The sequence below is a fragment of the Triplophysa dalaica genome, chromosome 3 (genome assembly GCF_015846415.1).
Source record: "Triplophysa dalaica isolate WHDGS20190420 chromosome 3, ASM1584641v1, whole genome shotgun sequence".
In the NCBI taxonomy this organism is placed as follows: domain Eukaryota; kingdom Metazoa; phylum Chordata; class Actinopteri; order Cypriniformes; family Nemacheilidae; genus Triplophysa; species Triplophysa dalaica.
The window spans coordinates 9,573,845-9,596,395 of NC_079544.1; the positions used below are offsets into that span (position 1 = coordinate 9,573,845).

General features: G+C 36.6%; 1 protein-coding gene across 3 annotated transcripts; it reads left to right on the top strand.

Moving 5' to 3' along the window:
• Window positions 1–8,616: 8,616 nt before the first annotated feature.
• crtc1a (CREB regulated transcription coactivator 1a) lies at window positions 8,617–22,457 on the top strand. 3 transcript variants are annotated; one of them, XM_056743361.1, is made up of 14 exons: window positions 8,617–8,791; window positions 10,409–10,525; window positions 10,613–10,750; window positions 10,937–10,998; window positions 11,337–11,431; window positions 11,561–11,646; window positions 11,723–11,766; window positions 12,388–12,593; window positions 13,246–13,382; window positions 13,850–14,023; window positions 15,429–15,533; window positions 16,345–16,431; window positions 17,318–17,498; window positions 17,683–22,457. In XM_056743361.1, exons 1-14 carry the CDS (start codon window positions 8,666–8,668, stop codon window positions 17,832–17,834), a joined length of 1,710 nt encoding a protein of 569 aa, XP_056599339.1. In that variant the 5' UTR covers window positions 8,617–8,665; the 3' UTR covers window positions 17,835–22,457. The 3 variants fall into 3 exon arrangements, with proteins under 3 accessions (XP_056599339.1, XP_056599340.1, XP_056599341.1); XM_056743362.1 differs by having other exon boundaries at window positions 10,625–10,750; window positions 17,683–22,456; XM_056743363.1 differs by lacking the exon at window positions 15,429–15,533 and having other exon boundaries at window positions 8,618–8,791; window positions 17,683–22,456.
• The last annotated feature ends 94 nt before the right edge of the window (window positions 22,458–22,551 follow it).

Genomic DNA, 22,551 nt, shown 5'->3' on the forward strand with positions numbered 1-22,551 from the left:
AATAAACACATGACTACCTCAATTTTCTTACTCTAGCAGAGAATAGAACATCCGTATGAGTCATCTATGTGTTACTCACTCTTATCATGTACCTTTGTAGATGCACACTTTTCCACTTATGGCTTTAAGAATGGATACAACCTTTCAAATATTCCTTTTACAATATTTGCTCTATTGCAGATAATATCACAAGGTCAGGTGATGCCATAAACAAACTCCTTGAAACCAGACGTAACTGCTATACATTGACCTTGACCAGAGAGTCAACGGTCTCTAAAACAAACACATGAGAGTAGAGAGCTACACGACGCATCAGTGACTCACTATTTCAATATTTACTTTGTCACTGTGCCCCATAAACATTGGTCGATGTTTGTCTATGCAGATTTATTGACTCAAAATAGGTTTTATTATAAGATATGTTTATTACATAATACAATTATTTCTCTAGACAATAAAATATGATTTGACTTGTACTTTATACATTGTATTACAATAGCTTTAAAAATAATGTCCACGTCAGGCATCAGTACACTTAAATTAGTTAAATGTTGTGAAATAAACATGATAAAACGCGTGGAGACATAATTAAAAGGTTTGCTTTGTTCTTTTTGACTTGAGGACGTGTTTAACAAACAGTATATTCTAAGTAAATTCAACCAATGGCCTGATCTGATGTGCACAAGAGAAATTTACAACAACTCAAGTTTGACATTATGAATTAGTTAAATTGACTTAAATTGGGGCACTGCAAATTAGAGATTTATTAACTTGGGACATTCAGTCTGGTGGCTAAAGCTAATAATGAAGCATAAAAATTATGTGGTGTTCCAAGATAATACCATGTAAATGCAACGTAAAATCTCAATCTGAGATAAATTTGCTTTCATGTTATTTTGAAACACACACTCGCAGGCACACACAGCATAATATAAACAAAAATTCATGAGACGCAATGACAAACAGGTTAAACAGCAATTTATAGAAACCAGCTATTATAATTGACAAACAAATCTCTGCCTGTGACACATCTCAAGGCTCTTAGTGCTGCAAAAAAAACTCCTTATTTGCTTAGGTTCCTTATATTTTATTTACGGTTGCGAAAGTGGAACAGACATTTTCAACAGTTTGGAGATCCTTCCAAAGTTCTTTGAACTTTCAGAGTTCTGATCTTCCAATGAGTCGGACTAAATTAACCGCTGACATAAAGATCAAAAGGCATGTTTAAAAATCCCATACGTGTTAAGGTCAGCTAAACCATTAAACTTGATATTAGATTTTGAGTTTGCAAAATGTGTCCTTTTATGTTCCCTTTGAAGTGTCACTTGTGAAAGGCTTGATGTTTATTTTCAACGTCTTAATTACTATGTTTTGCTGTTTAACCTGTTTTGTCACTTAACTGAATTAAAGTGGCTCTTGTATGTACCAGGACATTTTACGAATCACATGGGTTCTCATTTTCTTGGTTACAATGTTCAGATTTTTTTAACCCTCTGTGAAGCATATAGTCTTGTTTGACATCATGGTGTAAATTACTGTATTGAACACTTTCAGGATTAATACTGGACATAACATTTTTTAAACATCCGGCATGATGTACAGATCTTCAGAGTACTCCGGGTTTGGCTGGTAAAGGGCAGGAGCATTACTGTAGATTGCTTCATTTGAATCACACTGAATGTACACATCATGGGGTCTAAATGAGAGCAAAAGTAAAATTCAGTCCTCTGATAAATGTGGATGTGAAAATATCAATATCAATCGCTCCATATGGCATTAAAATACTCACATAAAGACAATAATTTACAACTCTGTAACTGTCGATATAATATTGCAGCATAACAGAAACTCCTATCTTGTAACAGTCTGAAATGCTAAAATACCTGGGAAAACACTGCTATACCACTATTGCAACACATTCGTGATATCACAGTGAGCTTGCAAAACTGACAGCAAATAACCGTTAATAGGAAATTCTGTTTCTGCCTAATATATTTATCACAATACCCCCTTCACCTAGATTCTCATGATCTTCATTTTTGAAGTTTAGCAATGACTTGTACTTTGCACTTTACCTGTGGATGTCCTCACTTTGTATGGCACTTCTCTGAGATTCGTGAGGAGCAGACTCTCCCCTTTGAAAGTTCTCATAGATTGGGCTCTGCGGTGGGGGCTGAAGTCCTCCGGCATACCCACTGTATGGAGACTCCCTGGCTTTAGCATCATGGCTCTTATCTTGGCTCTGTAGTTTATTAGATACTTCAATATCAACTGCTTGTCTGCGACGAAACCAGAAAACAGCCGCTATCCCCACTATCAGTAAAGCCACAAATAATATTGGCAAACCGACAGCAAGTCCAAGCGATGATTTGACAGTATCGGATACAATTGTAGAATTAGCTTCAGGGACAAGACTTTCATCTGCAAGCGTGGTCTACAAAATAAATTGGATGTTATTGTATTGATAATCAAACTTAGTTACATCAATTCTGAGACAGAAGTAAAGGTCTGATATATACAGTGGAATTCATAACATTAAAACTGAATTATAGTTATTTAAATTAACCTAATGTAACTAAATTAAGTAAATCATAAAAAGAACCTTACCATGATGTGTAGGTGAAGCTTACTATCACCTGTCTATATCAAGGCAACTGGCAAATTATTGAGCTGCCGTTGAAAGTTTCTTTTGGCTGAAAGTTCTTCAAAGTTCCTCTTTCAATACATCAGTCATGCAACCTGGAAATGAACACCCCCAGACAATCATTCTTCCTGTGCTTCAAAAACGTCCAGTAAACTGCTTTCATTTGCTATAAAAAGACGCAAATTTGGTTGAAGTTATAAAAAGATGAAACAGATAATAGTTGAATTTGCCTCTCAAAGTAGTTTCAAAGTCCTTGCATATAATATTAATTACAAACCTTGTGTTTTAATTATGAGTTTTTTACACACCACTAGCAGCGAAATCACAGTAAAATGAAAGCAGATTCAACTAAAGATCAACCATCATAAACACATTTTTTTCCAGATGGTGTGGTTAACATTGATAGACATTTCAGATATGCTCTGTGAAAAGGAGGAACTTAGTTATGCTAACACTGCAACACAAACTGCCCTCAGTAAAAGTAGTTTTTGCTCACAGTAGGATTTTTTTGTAGATTCGTGTACTCTGTGTGTGTGCCAAAAAGAGGGTAAAATAATGGCAAAATAATATCAGTAAAAAGAGTTGAAATCTCTATCATGATCACTTGTGTAAATCTCCCCCTGCTGTTGAAAACTGGGCACCTGCATCTAAATTTACCTCTGTTTGCATGATGGTTTTTTTGGTAGTGGACTGAGTGATGATAACTTTTTTGGAAATAATGACATCATTTTACCATGGTAAATCATTTACCATTATTTTAGCTTACCTGGTAAAAGCTTATAAAAATGAAGGTCAAGGGTTAAATTCCAGGAGAGCCTACTGATAACGTGTACCTGAATGCACTTGATGTCGCTTGGAAAAAAATGGGATAAATATAAGAGATTTACATCAGTATCCATTGAAACAAATATTAATTTCTCACTTACACCTAATTTACATTGTTCTTGTTTTTTTGAACTGTGTATTAAGTAGGTCAAACAAAACAAACAGCTACTTTTATACTTAGCTAGCCAAAACTTAGAAACTGGATTTACCTGTGTTAACTTTACTATAGGACAAATAAACAGTAGCTGTACAGGTTCTTGGTGTATTGGTAACTATAAAAAACGTTTAAAGGACCATTGTGTCATTTTTTGGAGGATCTATTGACAAAAATGCTCTATAATATACATACCTATGTCTTCAGATGTGTAGAAAGACCTTAAATAATGAAGTGTTATGTTTTTATTGCCTTAGAATGAGCTCTTTCTATCCACATACACTGTCTGTCCCCTTACATGGAATTCATGATGTTGTTTCTTCAATAACGCTAAACAGACAAACTGCTCCATAGAGCGCGTTTCTTAATATGTTATCTATACTATCTTAGTTCTGTGTCAGTCACCGTAGTGCTTCGAAAGTGTGGGGGGAGGGGTGGAGTGAGCCATTTGCTGCAATTTACAACCTCATCCCTTAATGCTGCTGAAAATTACACAATGGTGTTTTAAAGAGGTCATATGACACAGCTAAAAAGGAATATTATCGTTTGTTTTAGATGTAATACAATCTGTATACATGATTTAGGGTTCAAAATCGCTTTATATTCCACATACCGTGCATGTTTGTATGTCCTCTTGGCCCCGCCTCTCTGAAACGCTCAGTGATTGGTTTAATACTGCAAGCGTGTGATGGAAATGTAACGCCTCTTACCATATTTGGGTATGACGCGCCATATGACCACTTTAAGGTTTATAACTGATACAAGATCCACTAAAATAACTAAATTACTATTACTACTGTTTCCCATTCAGATCTCATGCATGTTTTAAATTCGTTTCCCGCTCGGAGCAGCTTGCTTATTTAGAAGCATTTTACTGGTAACACTGACACTGCCTGCTGTATTGGACTGCAAAAAGTGTTTAATGGAACTGTGAATAGGTCATGCTATTTATTTAAGAAAATACAAAACAATACAATAAGCTTTTATTTGTCTCCCTATAGCATTTGCACAGAGCTTTACAAAATGTTAAAAAAACTTTCTCATTGACCTTTATCTAAATAATAATAATCAAATATTTGTTTTATAAACTCTAATTTTCAACTACATGCAGTATTATTGAGAAAGTAGTATTTTTATTTTCAAACAATGAGTAGGTAATTAGAAATTAGATTTTTATTACAAATATTTTTTATTTATTTATTTACTTCCTATTTATATTCATCACATTTCACCTTATATACAAAATAAATATAAATTTTGCTTTTAAATAAAGTAAATTTTCTGATATTTTTATTTATTTACTTATGTTCATTTTGTATAGTAGGTGCGCATTCTAAAATCTTACCTAGGGCACCAACAGAGGCTGGGCATGTGGGCATGGGTGAAAAATCATGATCTTTTGCTGCGGAAGCTGCGACACACATGTTGTGTAACAGTTGGCCTATTGTTATCTTAGCTATCTTAAACACAACTTCTCTATTTTTCTATTCAAACATTTACTTTTACAACAGCACCCAGTTGATGCTCTGAATGACTTCCTTCCACACATAACATACTGTTGATTTTGTTTAGTTTGATCCTCATTTTCTCTTTGGGGTCAGAGAAACACCAAGACCCCTTTAAAGGACAAGTATGTAATTTTTGGAGGATCTTTTGACAATAAAGGCAATATAATATACATAACTATGTCTTCAGAGGTGTATAAAGACCTTACATAATGAAGCATAATGTTTTTTTCTCCTTAGAATGAGCTATTCCATCTAAATACACAGCGGGTCCTCTTACATGTAATTCAACATGTTGTTTCTACAGTAGCCGTAAATGGACAAACTGCTCTATAGAGTGCATTTCATAAATACATGAGTGATGACCATAGACATAGACATAACTACACCACTTGTTGGCTGCCGTAACGTACATCAACTGCGCCGCCATATTGGTCGTTGCAACATTTTCATAAAAGCACATGCTAGTGTATGGCGGAGCTTTTGGTTTACTGGATATGCACACATTTATCAATACTATGGAGTTGATTGGAGTACGGAAAAGTTTAGTCTTCAGGTATCGACGGTTAGACATTAAAAAAATAAATATATTGTGTAAATGAGCACCAGCTGTGTTCTTAACTTGAGCTCAAGAAAAGCTAAATTGACAACAGAAAAAGCAATTTCCCCAATAATAATCTTGATATTAATTTTTAATTACATAAATGAATGTGACATAACAAAAATAAACAAAAAATTCATTAATATTTAAATTTCCTACGACAAAGATTTATTTTCTAAGTCTAAATATTGAGATGAAGAAAATATGCTTCACAGCATCTCAAGATGTCTGGGTTTTATTCTCGATTAACACTGAACCGCTGTTTATTTACTATGCTGTTGTTTGTCTTGCATATTCATATTATCACCAAAGAAGTTCTATATATTGTACTTACATTACATTTACATTTATGAATTTGGCATACGCTTTCATGTCATTACTAGTGCCATGCTGTTACGACTAAGCCACAGGAAATCTAAGACTTCCAAAAATAACAGGCACAATTAATAAATTATTTACAATTTCCTGTGAGTTATTTTTTTGAGTCTAAATATTGAGATTTTAAGTATCTTGAGACCAGTGGCGGCTGCTGATCTTTTAAAGAGGGGAAGCTCATTTTCAGCCTAAATCATAAAAATTGTCCATTTATTTATATGTAAATTCTGCCCTACGTTCCTTTTCAAGAAAATGCCAAGCAAGGATGTCACATCAATAAGACGGTTTAGGAAGGCCCTGTTTTGTTTAACAGTTTCATTATGTTAAGCCACTTGAATGCGAGCACCTTCATTGATTGCATGCTCAACCCTGATCCTGCCCATGCAACTTAATATTGAACCTGCACTCACATGTTCATTGCTATTTTCATGCATTTTATATGCCCTGTCAAAGTTTGACAGATCTCCAAACCCCAATTTTGACCAAACAACACATCCATGAGATGGTTTCATCAAGAGACATGGCCAGCAGTACATTTTCTTTTTCACAGCACTTCCAGTCAGCCAGCTAACTTTGTCATACCAGGAGAGCTGAAAAGACCTGTTACTTTTCCCTATCTCTTGCACTAAATCAATCTTAGGTGTTGATCTGCCCTGCTGTTTAATTCTAAGTTTCTCCTCGTAAGGAAGACTTTCTAATGGCTTTGCCAAAATCAGGTCGACAATATTAGCACTGTCTGCCATCGTGTGCAGTTTGCTAGCTGGCTAGTTCAGACTATATGAATTATTGAACAAACGATCTAATATATCTATATTTAACTCAACGGGAGGAAATGTGGGAATTATGTTAAACTGAAACAATGAATGTGGTGTGAAATTGTGTGAAATATACGATGAAGGTTGCAGCAGTTTGTCTTTCGACTACACATGCAAAATCCGCGATGGGACTGAGTTGGAAATGGAGACACAGAGTGATACGCGTCATAATCTGAAGACCACGCCCACGCCCACACCAACCGTCTCTTTGCATTGCGAGAAGCTGCCGCCACCTTGTCATTTATGATTTATAACAAAAAAAAACAATGTCTAAAAGCTGATATGTGACAATGTGTATAGCAAACAAGCTAAAAAAAACAAGAAATGCGTTTTTATAAGCTGTCGACCCCAAAAAACGAGCGTTTTAGGACATAAAAGTGGATTAAAAAGAGATGACAGACCCTCCAATCATCACGCAGACGCTCGGAGTCCGGGCCAGCCCACTCCTCCATTCATCCCAGGGACGCTGAGCGTCCGTGGGCGGGACATAATCGCAGCATTATCCAATGACCGTCTTGTTTCTAAGCACTGAAAAAAACTGTTTAAAGCAGCCCCATTGAAGTCAATGGACGCTGGGCTTCAACAAAGTAATGCACTTTACGCTACGGGAATGAATGAGTCAGCCGACCTAAGTAGCTGATTCTGAACGAAATTGTTTCGTTCGAGATGAACGTGTTTAACGCATTTTTAGTCAATAAAATGTTAACATAATAGTACATATATTTTACCATTCATTTTTTGACAATTATAGGGGAAGCTGAGCTTCCCTTGCAGTCTTAAAGAAATCGCGTCTGCTTGAAACATTATGATTTAGTTCTCCACATGTATCGTAAACCATTGAAATGTGTTAAGAAATGTATACGTTTTTGTGCTTTTGTGCCACGACCACTATGGAGGCGTCAAGATCTGACAGCCGGATGACATCAAAGTACCGCGAGAGCGATTCGAAAAACATATAAAGTTTCCTTGATGTCATCCGCATGTCTGATCTTGCGGCGCCTTATCAAGTCGGTTAACATCCAAATGCTCTCTCGTCCTCCGTAGCGCTTTGAAGGGGGGGGGGGGTGGAGTCAGCGGTTGGTTGCAATTCGCAACCTCACCGCTAGATGCCGCTAAAACATTACACACAGTACATGCAATAACTTCCAACGTCATCTTTTCAAATTCTACAGAAAACTAACAAGTTAACTCTCATCAAGTGACAAATAACAGTCAAGTTAACATGTATAACATGTATAGACCAGTTCGGATGACGTAGGCTAAACAACGCTGGTTTAACGCTGGTCCAGGAGAACGTTTCAGTTTTTTTAGAAACACAATTAACAACAGAGTATTTAACACCGTAACATAATGTTGAACTAATATATTTAGGAATAATTATGCAAGATTTCAGATCAATAAATAAAAAGAAAAGGGTTTACATCTTGACAATTTTTTTCACCCTAAATTGAAAATGCTTGCTCAGATTTCTGACACATCAGGACAATTACATTTTTCAATGTCATTTTGCTGGCCTCCAAATTGGCCTCCATTTGACAACAGTGCATTCAATAATCTAAGAAAGAAAGATAAAACATAATTAAGCAAAACACTTGCAACGATAGCATTCATAAAACTGCGTTCGTTCTCCCACCGGACTCGCGCGTCCGCGTTCCAGATGTGCGGGCGTTCGCTACACCCACGCGCACGGAAGCGCGCACGCAGCAGCGTCTCTCGCTGAAGCAGAGCGGAGCACAAGAGTAAAACATGGCGACCTCGAATAATCCGCGCAAATTCAGCGAGAAGATCGCGCTGCACAACCAGAAGCAAGCGGAGGAGACAGCTGCGTTCGAGGAGGTGATGAAAGACCTGAGTATTACCCGGGCGGCCCGCGTAAGTATATTTTTTCTCTTGTAATGACAGCGTTCATTATCGTTCGTGTGATTTCTGTTGATACGACGCGCACGGAAGCCGCCTGTCGAGACGTAAACAATAACAAACGCCCCTTTTTGGTGTGCGTTAATGTCTTGGGTTTATTAACGGATAGCCGTATTGACGCCGTTATAAACATACGGTCACGACGAGGCCTTATAAAAGTTGCCATGCTTACAGCTGCCGTGGATCATTGCGAATGGATTGAGCATGTGTGTTTGACAGCCCACATTACAGTCTCTCACCATTATATCTATGCACTGTGATCAAGGCCATATCTGTGTCACGTCTGTAATGCGCAATTTGGCATCTAAGTACTCGATTCAGGTGTCGTTTTAAACTGAGGACGTTCGTCTATATATATATTTGTATTGGTGTTTCTATTATGTGCTCAATACATGTTTCAAACAGTAGATTTATTTGCGTTGTTCAGCGTTTTTTTGCTCTGCTCTGCCCAGTTTCACAACACTCCTGTTCAGTAACAAACTGTAATGACAGGACTGTCATGATGCTCTTAGTGAATAATTCTCATTGTGTTTTTATTGAACTTTGGATTTTCTTCACTGATTCATTTCTTCATATATATTTAAACTCCCACTTTATAAAGTCAACACTGAATGAATCATTCCATATAGTCTGATATTAGAAGAAGGCAGCTCTAAAGCAATATTTTAGACAGCCATTAGTTAAATCAAACTGGATGGTTATTTAGCATTGTTTCCATAGCATAAATCCATGATGTTAAAATGGTTCTCAAACTTTGATGCCAAGCATCCACAAATACCTCGTTCCTAAAATGCATATCCATATATTGATGCATTTCTTTTTTTAATAAAAAATACACAGTATTCTATATTTATAAAACTATTGAGAAACATTTTCAATTCAAATTTATTATAACTTTCACAAAAAGAACTTGTGTTTTACAAAGAGTACTGCCTTGAGTGAATTTACCTCAGTGAGTAAGATAACGGTGAGAAAAACTCAATAGGTAAACATATATAAGCAATACTGGAAAGTATGCATAAAATAAACATTTATAAATAAAATGAATATATATATATATATATATATATATATATATAAAGTTCACGTCTGAAATTCCCCTAACCCCAGTTTGAGAACCTCTGGAATAGAGAACGGGAAAGAATGTTAAATGATGAAATAAAGCAGCATGTGTTGATCTAAAACTATAACTGTGAATCCTTACAAAAACAGGCTAAATCTATTCTCATGCATATGTGCAATTCTGTGGGCACGGCCATCCCCACATGATTGGGCTCAGTGGAATTGTTTATGTAATTTATACACACACATACACACGTCACTCACTCTCACTAGGTTACAAGGATAGACTACCTCCTGAAACAATCTGGTGCAAAGTGCCATACTTAATAACACATTGAGGACTGTACCCTGTGGGGTCTGAACCTATTACCTTTTTCGGTAACTCATTACTTGCCTCAGTGCAGACAACCCCATGCTTGAATCAATAACCGAAGCATTAAAAATGTTTGTTAAGCTAGGCAGCTTGGAAGTCATTGTCAGTATTTCTTAGTTTGTTCTTTTTTTTTGCAGTTACAGTTACAGAAGACACAGTATTTACAGCTTGGTCAGAACCGAGGCCAGTACTACGGTGGCTCTTTGCCAAATGTCAATCAGATTGGAAACAACTCCATTGACCTTCCCTTTCAGGTGAGATGAGCTCTGTTACGCACAATAAAATTGAACAGAACAAAAGTGAAATGTTGAAATGGTGCTATTTTTAGTTATTTGGTAAAGACTCCTTTTCAGAATTCCGGGATGGACACAAGTAGAGTGACTCGTCACCATGGGTTGGTGGACAGGGTGTATCGAGACAGGAATCGCATCACATCCCCACACCGCAGACCACTCTCTGTGGACAAACACGGACGTCAGATATCCTTAATGAGTCTATTAATGCTTGCAGATAGGCAGGGCACCTGTGTACTGAATTGGTACCCTGTTGTTTGGTTTGTGTAGTATACAAAAAGATAGTTTCGTTTTTTTCACAATTTGTGTGCTTGTTTAGATTTGATCGGTGTTGCATTCAGATAATATGATTTCCTTAATGTTGATTCCCACATTGATAGCTGCCCATATGCTTCGGTGTATCTGTCACCACCACCTGACACCAGCTGGAGGAGGTGAGAGTTGATCCTGTTTGCATGTGCTGAAGAAGCATTGCGTTAACAGCGCAAGGTTGTGGGTTCGATCCCAGGAGATTGCAAATACCTATGAAACATGTATAGGATAAAGCAATGTAAGTCGCTTTGGATAAAAGCCTCTGCCAAATGGCTAAATGTAAGTTTAATGTCTATAATTACATATATCCCAAAGCGGGTTAGTTTTCAATAGATGTTTTCGGGTTATGTCAATAGATTCAGACACAACACTTTATTTAAATATGTGCTGCCAATCTATTGTTTAAGTTTTCTGACTTTGTACATGTTTTTCATTATGTTTTTTTGTGCTTGTTTTGTAGGACCAACTCAGATTCTGCCCTGCACCAGAGCACTTTGAACCCAACACCACAAGATGGATTTGCCGGAGGTTCTCAAGATTTTCAGCCAAAACAAGGTTTGTAATGTATTTAGATTGTGTTTCCTCCTCTAGAAGGCTTGTATTAGTGTAAGCATTATAATGAACTGTTACTTTTAGAATTGTCTGCACACTTGTTTCAATATATACTTTCATCCCTCTCTGTAGTTCTTTATCTCACTATGCCGGGAACAGGGGACCCAGAGAGCGACTTGGACAAAGAGTGTCAAAAACAGATATGGGATCATAAAAAGGTATATTTGAACACCCGGGGTTTACTGTAGTTCTGTCTGTTCATTTATTGATTTTAATTTTCTTTTTTTTTCATAGAATACATCATCAAGGCCCAAATCAAACAAAATACCTGGAATTAAGTAAGTTTGGTTTCATTACATGTTCATCTGATAGATCAGTAGATAACCAAGGATAATTTTTTGAAGTTCTGTGGGTCCAGCTATTCATATGGAGTCTTGGAGAGAGTTTGTTGCAGAATTTTCTGGGGGAATAAAAACTTTTGTTTTGTGCATTGTAAAAAGTGCTAAAGAAATCTGACTGAACGGAATCAGATTTTTTCTTTTAGAAGTCGCCTGTAAAGTTCGGGTGAATGTAACGGCCTTGCAGCATCGCAGTTGGTGGTTACAAGGTAAAAGGGTCATAAAAGCAAACTATTATCAGAGCCCCCTCCCTCCAAGGTTAGCTAAAAAGTCAATAGAAGAATTCTTCAGTGACTAAACCGCTTTTTATGTGCAAACAGCTTGTTTACCTTTACGGTTTCTGTAATGATACAGACGAGGAGGTTGATATCTCTACCTATCCAGCATAACCATCTGGACAGCTGAAAACACTCTGACAGCAGTAGACTCAATACGTCACTGGTCATAGATATTATAAAGTTGATGATATTATATTAACTATGACATGCTTTGTTTACAAGGAACTTTCTCTGTTGAGGCACATCCAATTACTATTAACAGCCCTCATGTTCCTTTTCCCAGCATATTTCCATCTCCAGATCAGGAAATGACTACATCTCTAATCCCAGCGGCGCACAACACGGGCGGCTCCCTGCCAGACCTAACCAACATCCAGATCCCCCCACCTCTCCACACACCTCTGGACCCCGACGACTCCACTCTCAGTGCCTCCAACAGCACTGGCAACCTGGCCAACTCTCACATGGGCCTCACTTCTGGCAGCCAAGGTGATTCCACTGACCATATGCAATATATACGCATCCACAAGAATATACTGTATAGGCTATGTGTAGGTAAAGATGTATATCATCTTCAAGGGCTTTATTTTGGGATGATGACTGACTAGCCAAATAAGTAAATACATTTAAAAAGTGTTAAAAAAGCAAAAATTATCATGTGAGAAGTTTTTCACTTTTTTTGGAATGGTGCAAAGCTTGACGACATTTGTGGCACTTGTTATGTGCAGAAAATGATGAATGTGATTCTTTAAGGCTGAATGGTCCTCCGTCAAAAATGACTACCATGGCCAAATGGCAAACAGTAAAGACGTTTAATGTCTCAATAATATTAATATTATATTGGAAAGAAAAATAGATGATACTTATTGCATAAATAATACATGAAACATCCAAATTCTCAAAAAATCTAAAATATTAAAGAAATGACAAAAATATGTTACACTGATTTTACTCAACATCATGGGCCGACATTTCTCAGCTTTCAGATAAACCTGTACATATTAGATACTAGTCCTCTATCTTTGTAAAATATCAGTAACAATGTAACCAGTATGTGCTGCTGATTTTCACATTAACATTAACAAGAATCAAAACAAAATTTAGTGTGTGTGTTCTAAATGTTGATATTTCATCACATCAGCCCGGCCCACGGCGACGGCGAGCATTCAGCGCCGACACGAGAATGTGGCTCCTCTTATTCTCGACACAGACTCCCAGCAGCATCAAAGTCTCCAGCAGCTTTCTCCCACCCTCTCTCCTCCACTCTCTCTAGCTCAGGTAACACTGCTCTTACACCTTCATCTGCTGAAACCATCTGTGTGCAGTTATTCAGGTTGGTGTTACAGAAAGAACATTCAGTTCTTCTGCTTCTTCATCTGTCTGGTCCAGAAGGTTGTGTAAGAGAACACACATTAATACATTGCAGGTGTAAATGTGAGGAATGACAGGCAGTTCTCAATGCATCCTGCCAGCTCAATTTTTGCTGTGGTACTGTAGTAGAGATGTTTATGCATTGTTTCTTTTTTGGCAAAGATAACTAAAGTGTGAAGTGTTAGGTGTGGCAGTTTGTTGTGTAATAAACACGCAGTTGTAGATTTCTTGCAACACTGCTCACATATACTTTGTAATATGCTACATTAGAATGCATAGGCGATGCAGATGCTGAAATGTAAATCTGCACCGGTGGAATAAAATAGCATCTTTCCCAGGCTTTGAAAGACTCAGTCTGGATCTCTGTTTAATAGGCAGTGACAATAGACACCATGACGCTGGAGCAGCAGTTAGCTCAGTATGCTTTCTTCAGTCAGCCGTCCACACAGATGGGAATCAGTGGATTTCCTCAGCTCCAACAGAACACTCAACTGCCACCTGGCTCAGTCAACCAGACACAGACTTCTGTGGACATTGACATTAACACGGTAAGATCACATTTGAACTTAACCTTTAGCTTCTTTGGTGTTTGGCTTTCTAGGTCTGAAAGTGTCAAAGGAACTGGGAATCGATACTGTAGATTTAACTAAATTTAAAACACACCATCTGTCAAAAGGGTCGATCTTATTTTTTCTTTCTATTGTTCTACATTCTTGATGAATACTAGTCAGAGCCGCGAAGTAAGTGAATGGGAATTAAATGGGTGAAGAAATGATAATCGTTCAACTTCATTGCTCGTATTGTAGCATAAAGGTAGCAATCCTTTGCTATACTCTTAACCAACTTTGAGCTTTAAAAGCATATTGTAGGTGATTTCATATATGATTACCACTAACATTTTTTCTAAGACTGTCAAGCAATTAAGTATGAGCCCTAAAGGCACAAGATGTAAGATTTTTGCATTAAAGGGGAGGTCTGATGGATATTCACTTCTTTAAATTTAGTTAAGCTGTAGTCAAGTAGTCTTATAGCTGTTTGAGCGTAAACCACATCTGCCAAACACACTCTAAGTGGTAGACCAATCACAAAAAACTGGCTCAGTTTGACCATATGAGCATTTCAGACAGAGTGACATCATAGAACCAGGAACCTGACAGCTTGTTTTCTGAGAATAAAAATGACGGTGTAAAACAGGTGAAATATGTCAAATCTAAAGGAAAAATCAAAACATGAACACCTGTTGATTAGCACATCATAGCATAACAAAGACTTTGAGAAATAGGCAAAATATGACCCCTTTAAAATATTTGAAACATAATAGCAGTGTTGTATATTTTCCTCAGGTGTGTACTTACAATATCCCAAAAAATGTTAACAATGTTAAAAAATGTAAAATGTTGCCATTTTGAACAATGTTTTCCAGTGTTACGCCCTTGCTCACTGCGCTATCCTTGGTTTTATTCAATGCTCCTTTACAGCATTATCAAGCTACACCTTTGTTATTGTTTTGAATATGTGACCTTCTAGCAGCAAAAATTACATATTGTGCTTTTAACATCATGATTTTAATAGCAAGAAACACAAACTTAAAAATACCTTCAGGCTTTTTACTAGCAGTGGAAATAACGTATTTTACCAGCTTTGTTTTTGGTGGGTAACCAATACGACTTCTCAATTAAACTCTCTTTGTTTTGAACATTTGCTTAGCCTTTACAGAACTCAAGCTGCTATCCTGGTCTCGTCATTACTGTTTCTTTTTATGAAGATGCGGCCATTTTGTTCTGATTACAGTCATTGTCCTGATGACAGGGTGCTGGTAGTGTAATTACATTTTTGTAAAACTTTTTTTGTTTTAAAGACACAGGCCTTGTAACCCTGACACTTCATGACAGTTCCCTTTCAGAGGTCCCCTACAGGGGCTCTGGTGGTCTAACTTGGTGTTGTCCCACATAGGCTTCTTCCCTCCAGCAGTACCGCTGTAGGGTGGGGTCTTCGGCCAATCAGTCTCCGACTTCTCCGGTCTCCAATCAAGGCTTCTCTCCGGGGGGCTCGCCTCAAGTAAGGGCGAATCCAGCAGCCTCTGCTTCCTCCCTGTAGTTTGTTTTGTTTGGAGCCGATCTGGAAACTGTCCTTTTAGGCGCTCTGTGTGTCTCAGTCCCGTCCTGTCCCCCAGTCTCTCTGATCCTGGCTGCTTTGCTGTGTGTCTGAGCTCCACTGTTTTTGTGTGTATCGTGATTAGTAGCGAGATGGTTTAAATGTACTCGGTGAACGTCCAATTCCTGTTAAACGTTCGCTCACTTACTAGCACGTATTGTGTATATTGACCTACTACTGAGTGTCAGTTTAAGCTTCACTTCGTGCCACCACAACCTTAGTTGTTATATAATGCATTGTAACCCACTGTTTCTTGGGGCTTATTGGTTTATTATGGATGAAGGTCTGAAATAATAATTGCAGTTTGAGCTATACAACATGACATGGTGATCTGAGATCTTACAGTACATTCAGGTGTTTTTTCATCTGTTCCTCAATGCTTGCTCAACATTTATGTACATTACACATGCACCATGTGCTTATGGAAATGGTTGGTTTTATGTCAATACAGAATTAGACTTATACCTCTTACGTCAAAAAAAACTTGGAAAAGTTAAGTTTGTGAAATGTGAAGTCTAATATGAGCTTCCAATATTGTTTTAGATGGATTGTTCACATAGAAATAAAAATTCTGTCATTATTTACTCACAGCTATACAATAGAAATTTAGTTGTGAAATATACCTTTAAAATCCTGTACAGTGAGAGTAAGTGGTCTCTATTGATAATCTTTAACCTCTTCAAAAACGGTTATGTCTGATATGTTCTTGTTTTAGCACTCCTCCATTCTGGGAAGTGTCTTTGGTGATGCGTTTTATGACCAGCAGCTGTCTCCCCGGCAGACCAGCGCTTTGTCTCAGCAGGTAAGACCACTGTGACCTGTATAAATAACCTCACTTGTTCTTGAGCTGTTCCGGACCATCAGTGGGTTTACAAGCCACAGGTCACACATGCATATAAAGCAATGTTAAGTTTTAGTGGAGCTCTAGGATTCCTCCAACCTTCTAGGATCTGTTTCGTCTAGATATAAGAAATATTGTTTTCCTTGCCTCTTACATGGAATGCCCACTAGAGGGCACCTGAAAGCTTTGAAATCATCATGCCTAGGGTTTATTTTTTTCTGATAAATTAGAGAGCACTTATTCATGCCCATATTTTTTTACATATAAGGTGAGAACTTTAGGAATGTTGAAACTGCTGTTTTCTGTATATTAGAAGTTGTACAGACTACTTTTATGCTGCTTTTTAATAGTTTGATAGCATCAGTTTTATTTTAAGCTATATATAGTTTTTTTTTTAATTCTTAAAATTGTGGGGCATGTTCATGGTGACCGCTGTTTACTGTAGCCAAGTGTACACATACTGTCACAATAAAGATTCAAGTTGCAGGGATAGTTCAAGTAAAAAGGAATAGTTCACCCAAAACTGAAATTTCTGTCATCATTTCAAACCTGTAGGGCTTTATTTTTCCTGCAGAATTGCATTCGTTTTGTGTCCATTCAATAGAAGTGATTGGGTACTGCTGTTGTACTCTTACCAACATTCTTCAAAATATATTTTTCCGTGTTCTGCAGAAGAAAGAAAGTCATACAGGTTTGAAATGACAAGAGGATGAGTACATTTTTGGGTGAACTACCCCTTTAACCTTTGACAATGGGACAAGAACAGCGTTTTCATTTTATGTTCACAAAATATTTTTTGTTTTGTCTGTACCTTCCAAACCTACACTACATTCTTTTCAATCTTTAGCTGGAGCAGTTTAACATGATTGAGAATACCATCAGCTCAAACAGTCTTTACACAGAGGGATCCACTCTAAACTACTCGCAAGCCGCAATGCTCAACCTCACCGGTAGCCACGGCAACCTGCAGGACGCGCAGCAGCTAGGCTATAGCAGCCATGGGAACATCCCCAACATCATTCTCACAGGTATTGCACCTGCCTGAGTCAGGTATTGCATAATGTTGCCTATAGCTTTGTAGTACATATGCTTGAGTAAATACCAGCTATGTCACTTCAAGGAGGATTTGAGATTCAAGTTTAGAGTAATAAATTGGTCATTTTGTAGTCGCATTAGCCCCTCCGACCTAATGAAAGATCTACTCTCTGACAGGTGACATGAGCTTTGACGGAGACTCCCAGTTCCCCTTGGATGAGCTTAAAATTGACCCACTAACCCTGGACGGCCTGCACATGCTCAACGATCCTGACATGGTTCTTGCAGACTCCGCCACAGAAGACGCTTTCCGAATGGACAGGCTGTAATCTTTTAGGTATATGATATTTATTTGTCCTCTTTATTGGATCGGTATTAAGTTTTCACAGCGTGTCCTAACCGATATTCAAAGCCCACCTTTAAGGAAGGTGGGGGGTGGCTGTGATGACTGAGAATGTTCTCATAGAAAAAGTCCAAACTAATGAATCAACCTTTTAAAGAAGCAGCCCATAATTTTTTAGGATTATTCTGACACCTTTAACACTACATGAGTGAATGAGTCTGTATTCTCCCTCGATTCCCTTCCATATGTTATCCCGTTTTATTTTCTGTAGAAGTCCTTTCTACTCTCCTCCACTGTCATTCATATATTTGCAGCTCACCTTTTACAAACTTGTGTTACATGCCACTTTGTTTTGACTACAGATATTTATTTATGCACTTTTATACTTGCATATGTCACCACATAGTTTGCATTGAGTTGCTTTTATTATTTATATTCTTAAACAAGTGTTGTTTGACACCAAGAATGGTTAGAAAGGAGTGTTAATCCTCCCCGTTTTAAGGGCAGTACTGATGTCCTCATGCATGAAACACATTTTACACATGAACACTAATGTACTCAAGGACAGCTATGTTTCTTCAGTGGGGTCTGAATATTTGATTGTAATCTGTCATAAATGTCTAGTTTTGTCACACTGTAATGAGATAATGGTTCAAGTTCAAATGAATCTGGTTGAAAAAAAAAATTCGCACATGCTTAATATGGTACACATATGGTACACGTTAAGATGTTCAAAATATGCACACCCTTACACACCATTGCACTAATTTAAAAATGAAGCAGATCGACTGCCTCTCAATTAAACATTTCATTTTGGACCTCTGTGTAGGCTGCATGTAACTGTCGACGGGCATGTTTACTATCAGTGCAGTGAACCTGATACAATCAAAATAATGCTGGCATTACTTACAGATTACGTTTGCTAGGAAAGAAACATGAACGACACAGTACATCATTATGATGATCGTTTGCATACATGTATCAAAACTAGTCACTGTGATAACCAGATTCTGCCTTACACTGAGAAGATTCAGTATTTTGTCAGTTCCGTTCTGTGAAGATTCTCTTGTATTTTGTTAGTGAAATGTGGTACTGTAAATTTAGCTGTAATTTATTGTGACTTTGGTGCACTGCTCTCATTTGTCTTTTGGTTATCGTGACATCATATGCCCAAAAGGGGAGGTTTACTACTCTTAAGTATTACTTTTTGTTTGTTTATTTGAAAATCCTATCATGTTTGTTATTTCCTTTTCTTTCGATTTTTATACTCTTAACACTTTTATAAGTGTTAGGATTTTGTTTACAAAACCTTTAGAAAGAACATTAATGCAATGTTTAGAGTAAATAATGCTAAATATAAAAGTATATATATTTAAGAAATTTTGTTTCTCTAGTCTACATTTAAAGGGAGAACCAGATTTGGAAGAATATCTATGCAAAGTATAATCAAATGTTCTAACACTCAAAAATACTAAAGAATAGCTCAAACAGAAGTGTTGCTTTTACAGCATCTATAGGTTCTGAGTCAGTGCAGCTGAATTTTAATTGTTGCATGGATCGCTTTATTTACAGCAAAGTGGGCAAAAGAGCGGCGGAAAATGCATGAAAAATGCTTTTAGATCTCAACTTTGTTAGGGGTTCATCCCATGATTGCACCATGTAAATTTGTAACTTGTGTACAAACTTAAAGCATGACCGACATGTACTTTGTCACAGACAATTGTTTTCATGAGGATCATGCTGTGTATGTTAAAAATGTAAAATACTTGAGGGAAAGGATGTGTCAGGTAGACAGTTACTGTTATATTCCTTTACTTGACTGCCACGTGGAAAGAACCAGAATGTATTTCATCACATTTTATGTAGGACCAAACATATTACGATCTAGCATTATTTTGTTACTGTGACGTGAACTTTTCCATGTGCATCAGTGTGACGCCTTCATTTCACTGCGCATTGTACAGAGGCTATTAGCTGATCACCATCGCAAGTATTGGTGATTTCAAAGCTGTTCACTCTTGAAATTTGACATTTTTTCACATCTGTATCTGTGTAGTCAGCGTTTATGTGAACTTCTAACGAGAGTATATCACTTCTTACATTTACTTGGCACTTTAATCAGTACTCGGTCTCTTTTGCGTTCTTTTACACCTTTCTGAGTGACTGTTACGTGCACTGGGTCTATTTCCCCCTATGTTTGGCCGACTTTGCCTTCTACTAAAAGACAAGTATTTTTGAAAAAGTGAAAAGTGTCTGTTGTGTATTATGATTTTATACTTGGTCAATGCTAAAAAAAAAAACTTTTTTATGTAGTTTTAGGAAAGTATGAAAGTGCCCCGATATTAACAAGATGCATTAAAGAATGCAGGTAATTTTTCGATCTCAATTCACCATCTTTGTAAAGCTTTCATCTCTGGATTAAAGTGTATCATTACCAAGATCTGAAGCAACCTAGTACTGGCCAAAAAAGGAGATCATGAAGAAAAAAAGGTCTTTCATCATTTAAACTTATTCAGTTGCTAATGTATGCACAGCCTTCATGTACATAAATGCTACACTAATACTATATTTTAAAATCTAAGATTAGAGCGTAAAATATTTAAAATATATATATATAAATAAATAAAACAAACAATATGGAACTCTATGTTTTTACATTTTAAAATGCTTGAAGTGGACTCTATACTGTCCCTTAGTTCAAGGGTTTCTAACTTTCCTCTAACTCATGGTTTAAATAAACATCTGTGTCCATTATCAAGTGACATCACACTTCTAGCCAAATTTTAAGAATCCCTGCTGCAGATGTACATGCAGCATTGCTTTCTATACACTGAACTTTGTTTAAGCTTTGTGAAATATTATCCTCTTTTGTCTTTGTTTTGTAGTGTTTGCAGTAGAACTATTAGTTTCTGGCAGATGTTGTTTTGTTTTGTTTTGTTCTTTCTTTAGTGTGCGTATATGGAATTTGATGTTTAAGTACTGTAAAAGTCTCATGCTCAAGGTCTGTTGGCTGCAACGTAGATCTGTGGTTTCTTTGCTATGGTTGCTTTTTCTGCTCAGTTCTTCGATTTACTAGGTATTTTTCCTGTAAGGCAGTTAACTACAGGTTAAATTAAAAAAATTGTCACAAGAATCTATATAATTCAGGTAAAAAGAGACAAAATTTTACTACGTTCAAAACAGACTCAATTCAGAAATGGACAAAAACTAAATCAATGTTGTTATTTATTGTTTATCTGAATACCTGGATATAAACTGAAGTATACTGAGTATTATAAAAAGTTTTTTTTTTTGTACTTGATATCATTCATGGGAAATACATAGTGTTAAAGTTGTTTTCCCATAAATTGATAAAGTATTGTCTATTTTCCCCTGATAACAGATATGATGTTTTTAATGGTTATATATTTTATGCATCAATGAGTGTGCCAATAGCTTTTTTTTCAAAAGAACCCTATACAAAAACTTATTTCTGTCTACTTTTCAAAATTACATTGAATCAGTCATTTTAATTAATCATTTCAATCATTTGCCAAAATTCCCTGTTAATATGACCAGAAAACGACTTGCAATGAAAGTGTGCATGTATACGTTACCTGCATTCGTTCTGCTTTATCAACAAAGCCATCAGAAAAAGACCAAATTGGCTTTTACCCTTTAATTATTCTGTTCAATTATTTTAGTTTAATTATGCTGAGAATAACTGTAGGTGCTTTTGCCTCATGGAAATTCTTTTTACACTTAAGGACACCCCTGTTTTAAAAATGAAGCAGTTATTTATACTCTATTATTTATTCCTGGCCATCTATTTACATGAAATCTATATCACTTCAGCCTTTAATACTGAAAACTTGCTTTATAATGGGGGTAACTTTTGCTGCATGGTACTGAATATTAAAATACCTGTAAGTCTTAATGTGATGTCCTGCTTTTTGCAGTTATCAAGCTCTGCGTATATCTAAAATGCTATTACATTACTAAAACTCTTGCAACTGGAAATATTTTCATATCAAGTGATTTTGTATTCTTTTGTTTTAACTACAAAAAAATGTTTTAAGGCGAGATGACATGGTAACACAACCCAGTGGAATTAAAACGCATAAACAAAACTTTACAACCCTGTTACAGTATGTGCATTTAATGAATGTGAACTACTGTCTTAGTAGTTCATGTCTCTACGAAGGCAGCTTATTTCTATTTTTTCAATGTATGATGATTCAAATGATGCACATACATTTGACGGCAAAGTTCAAACATTAATTCAATTTTTTGCAACAGGTCATCTTGGTTATACTCGCCAAATATGCAAACCTAGCTTTCAGGAACAGCTTTGCAGCTCTGTGGTTTGTTTATCCGACCCTTTAAAATGAAAGAAAACTGTTTTCCTCTTACTAATCGTTTTCTATAAAATATAGAAAGCAAAAAGGAGACTATAAAACGATGTGAGGTGTGTAGATGTGTCTTACTTATTTAAAACAAAATGTTACCAAGCTCAATTCCATTGTCCTTACTGTATTTTTCTGTGTGGAAGCTAAAGTCTTTGTACCTTTGCATTGATATTTGTTTATTAAATTGAATAAAAAATGTACAAATGAACAATTATTTGTCTGGTGTCGTTTTTAAAAAAAATCAAACACATAGCAGTCGGGACTTACGACGGCATTATTGTAAAGAGAAAGAAAAATTATTGATGTCTTTTGCAT